The 4369-nt window shown below is 49.6% G+C and overlaps 1 protein-coding gene across 1 annotated transcript; it reads left to right on the top strand.

Annotated features, from left to right (window-relative positions):
- Positions 1-240: 240 nt before the first annotated feature.
- Positions 241-1314, top strand: LOC147441448 (uncharacterized). Its single transcript, XM_086483722.1, has one exon. The coding sequence runs from the start codon at positions 302-304 to the stop codon at positions 1097-1099; it is 798 nt and encodes a 265-aa protein (XP_086339848.1). The 5' UTR covers positions 241-301; the 3' UTR covers positions 1100-1314.
- Positions 1315-4369: the final 3055 nt, after the last annotated feature.

The raw sequence follows: 4369 nt of genomic DNA, 5'->3' as shown, positions 1-4369 counted from the left end.
CAGAGGGCCGAGTTGACTTATGGCGCAACAGTCCACAATTTGGGATGGCGCTGCAGAAAGGATTCGATCCCAATCGTGCTGTGCGCGTCTAAAAGTCTCCGGTCCCTCAGCTCGTGAAACAGACCGTTCAACGCTGGCCGCGTTAGGCTGCTCTGCTGGGAGCTACTCGTAGGCGCATACAACGACATGCATGCACGCGCCAGCGTCTACTATACCCCTCCCCTGCTGCTATTATATAAGCCCAAGCGCTGTCACTCCACACTGCGCTAGCCCACTCCTCATCTGATCAATATCGACTGGCATGGGGACTCTTCCGGTGGCTCGAATGGGCCGCCCTCTTCTGCTAATGCTGCAGCTCATGCTGCTCCTCAGCTCCCTCCTCCTCTCGCTCTCCCTGGCTGACGGAAGCAGCAGCTACAAGAAGCCGCCTGTAAAGCCACCCATCAAGAAGCTACCACCTTATCACAAGCACAAGCCCCCTTACAAGAGCCCTCCTCCCTACCACAAGCCCCCTGTTTATAAGCCGCCGCCTCCTCCCAAAAAGCCCCCTCCATATCACAAGCCGCCTCCTCCCCCCAAGAAGCCCCCCACGCCGCCTCCTTACCACAAGCCGCCCCCTCCACCTAAGAAGCCCCCCACGCCACCTCCATACCACAAGCCCCCACCGCCCCGCAAGAAGCCACCCACGACTCCTCCTCCTTACCACAAGCCACTTCCTCCCCCTAAGAAGCCCCCCACGCCACCTCCTTACCACAAGCCGCCGCCTCCACCTAAGAAGCCACCCATGACCCCTCCTCCTTACCACAAGCCGCCTCCTCCCCCCAAGAAGCCCCCCACGCCCCCTCCCTACCACAAGCCACCACCGCCTCCTAAGAAGTCCCTGACGCCACCACCGTACAACAAGCCGCCTCCTCCCCCCAAGAAGCCCCCTACACCCCCTCCTTACCACAAGCCTCCTCCACGTCCTGTTTTCAGCCCTCCTCCCCCTCTCCCTGTCTACTCTCCGCCCCCGCCGCCCGTCTACTCCCACCCCCCATACCATCACCCCAAGTCCCCCCCTTCTTACGGTAAGCCCCCGCCGCCGCACCACCACCCTTGATCGCCATATGACCATCCCGCTGTCAATACGATGTACTGCACAAGCCCCCGACGGCCAGCCGGCCAGCTTGCTTAGCTGCTACTATCTACTATATTCTATGTTTCGCCCCTTGCACCTCACTTTGACGAAGAAGAATGTAGATTGCTTTGTATTTTGATCATGCAATAAGAATTGAAAATTCGGTGATCATTTGTTATCATGAACTTGCCTTGTGCATTGCGCATATCTTTCATCTTCCAACAATTCAATAATCATGCCAAAGGACACAACACTGCATTGTACGATGGAAAGATTATGCCCATTACATGAACCCTAGTGCATTTTCAATATAGTTGTAGCTTAAGGATATCAACCTCTGGTTGAGATTGCTTTCACAGTAACAATGCCGAACACCATCTTTGCGATTGCGCACTTGCAATGACGGAAAGAGAGGTCCAATTGATGGGCCAAGGTCAATGTTTCTTTTGTTATCAAGAACTTCATCAATGCATGCACATATCTCTCACCCCCCCACACACACCATCTATCAAGTTAAAATACAAACCCTTCTAATTGACACACCCTCCAACAATTCAAGCTATTCTAGTAAAGGCATGTGTAAGACCTATTCGTTCGGTGTAGCTGCTAGCATACTGATCGTATTTAGTCATCATGCACCCTTCTACATGCAATATCCAATATTTTGGAGTATGGAAACATGATGTCTTCAAGACTAAATAACACACAGCATTCAATGAGCGGTGGTGTGGGGATCCACGGCTCGCACCTGCACGCACAAAAACCGCGCCCGACCTTGAAGTACCCTTGGATCACTACAAGAGGTTGTGTGCTCTTGTGACGCTGTTAGCGACGGAAATACACTGGGTTTTTATAACCCCCGGCGTCGCTAAAACCGTCGCTAATAGCGTCGCTATATAGAGACGCTCATAGCGACGTTTACACAGAAGTCTATAGAGACGCTTATAGCGACGCTCCAGAGCCATAAATAGCGACGCCCGAGAGAATTTTTTTTCGATGACAGGGCATTGAATGCCTTGCCACCCATCAACCATATTGTACTTGATTCACTTTTTAAAAAAAGTGCAAGGGTAGATAATAGACCCAAAATAGTCACCCACAAGACGCATTGTTTGCAAAATTGACAAGCGTAAAATTGACAATTGTACACATCATAGGCAAAATGAATTGATTGGCAAATGTAATAATGACAATTGTACAACATCATAGGCATAAAGAATTGATTGGCAAAATGAACTGCGGTGACAAATGTAATAATATACATGGTTCAAAAAGACGTATAAAATCCGTCTCATGATACATAAGCTATGAGAAACCCTAAACTAATGCTATCTAGCTACGGCTAAACTGACGTCGTCTAGTCAGACGTCTCATCGCGTCCAAGCGGCGTATCTGTCGGATTCTGCAAAAAAAGATAATAAGACAGCTTTCAGTAAGTATAAACATATAACGACATTTATAAAACAATACAAAAAATAGAAAAGAGTAAACCCTAATACTAACCATGCCGCCGCGAGAACTGAGAATGTCTATCAGGGCGTTTAAGCCCTTCCTACCTGCGTACTCGCGCTCGTACGGTGTGGGATCACGTCCTGTCATCGACCACTGTCAAAACATACAAAGATTTCATTATGTTAGAATTAAAAAACTCATAAACCCTAAACTATCGAACATAAAGAGCAATGCGAAAACACTTACAAAATCGGCCTCAAATGATGCCCATCCACCGCTCCCCAAGTGGTGCGAGCTCCCTGCCTCTACTCGCGCTCTGGCTGCATCCTTTTGTTGCTTCCACTTGTCGGGATTCTCGCGCGCTGCTTTCTTCGCATTCTTCCAATCTTCTTTGGCCAGCCAATCTGGCCTGTTCCACCCATGCTTGATTGCTTTTTGCACTTCGGAACGCTTGTGTTTGCAGTATTCGCGCATTCGAATCTTCATCAGGTCTTCATTGAAGCGCTGATCCCGTGTTGGAACGGGAAACTCATCATGAAGTATGTTGATGACTCTGTTTTTTAAATCACTTGGTACTTCACTCCATTTGTTTAGTATGTAGTGTCTAAACAGCTGAGAGCAAAGACCACGCATGCGCGAGATCACCTTCTTGCCGTCATCATCCATGATGATGCCGCCGCTGAAGTCGACAGAGTAAGGCAAGCCCTCTGGCCGGTGACGCGTGAACCTGGGTGTCCCGGCAGGGGTCTCTAGCGGCGTGTCGATGGGGGTACGGACGTCAGGTGTCTCCACCGGCGTCTGGGCCCCGAAGCGAGGAGTGTCGAGTGGAGTGGCTCCTGGCGGAGTAGGTAGAGGTGTGTAGCTGCTAAGAATAGTCAACCGCGCAAAACCTGGCGTAGATGGCGATGCTGTGGCTGGTGTGGGGGCGGGCAAAGAAGGGGAGAGTAAAGAGCCTCGTCGAACACGAGGCGGTGGGGAGGCATCGGCGACGGAATCCCCACAACAACCGCCACCGCCACCACTAGAGCGCCGGTGTCTATACGAGTGTGAAGATCGTCTCGTCGACGCCGAAGCTTCGGAGCGCGCCGAATGCTCCGAAAGAGAGGGAGATGCGGATGGAGTAGGAACGCGCGATGATGCGCCAGAGCGATGACGCTCCACGTACCACTGTCTCTGCTGCGGTGACAAAGAAGAAAGAAACTCCTCATCGTCCATACCTGCATTAAACACACGAATATTTAAACTTAATATTGAATGAATAGAGTAGACAATGACGCAAAGACCATTAAATACAATGACGTAATGACGCATATAAATACAATGACGCAATGAATTGAGTGATAGAAGAGGCAAGTCGAAAACTCAGAATTTTCAATCAAAAGATGTGAGCGCGAGTAGAAAAGAGCGTTATACACCATGGAAGGTACTTAGAGAGCCAGAGCTTTTACAACACGGAGCAAAATTGTTCAAATACAATATTTGTGGCTTTAAGAGATCTCTCTCTCATCCTCGCATAACTCAGCATAACTTCCTATATCTATATAGAGCTCTCCGTTTAAACACATATCCTCTGTTTCATTTTGTACCTCCTCTGCATGCACCCCATATAGAGTAGTAGCATCTTGATGCTCGTCTGGCACCACCGCAGCGGCTTCTGATTGAGCATCTTCTCTGATCTCCTCCATTGATGCCGTTGTGATTGGCACATGGTAGCCTTCATATGTCCTTGCACTACGAGGGGCTACCTCTATGACGTACCACCAGTTTGATGTAGACTTTGTAGGATGAAATATTACCTGC

The sequence above is a fragment of the Adiantum capillus-veneris genome, chromosome 15, assembly GCF_014529385.1.
Source record: "Adiantum capillus-veneris isolate H3 chromosome 15, ASM1452938v2, whole genome shotgun sequence".
NCBI lineage: Eukaryota > Viridiplantae > Streptophyta > Polypodiopsida > Polypodiales > Pteridaceae > Adiantum > Adiantum capillus-veneris.
The sequence above is the reverse complement of the archived record's forward strand: the minus strand, read 5'-3'. Positions and strand labels throughout refer to the sequence as shown.

Excerpts from the sequence above, each read along its gene's own strand:
- LOC147441448 (XM_086483722.1), top strand. The coding sequence starts at position 302 with ATGGGGACTCTTCCGGTGGCTCGAATGGGCCGCCCTCTTCTGCTAATG.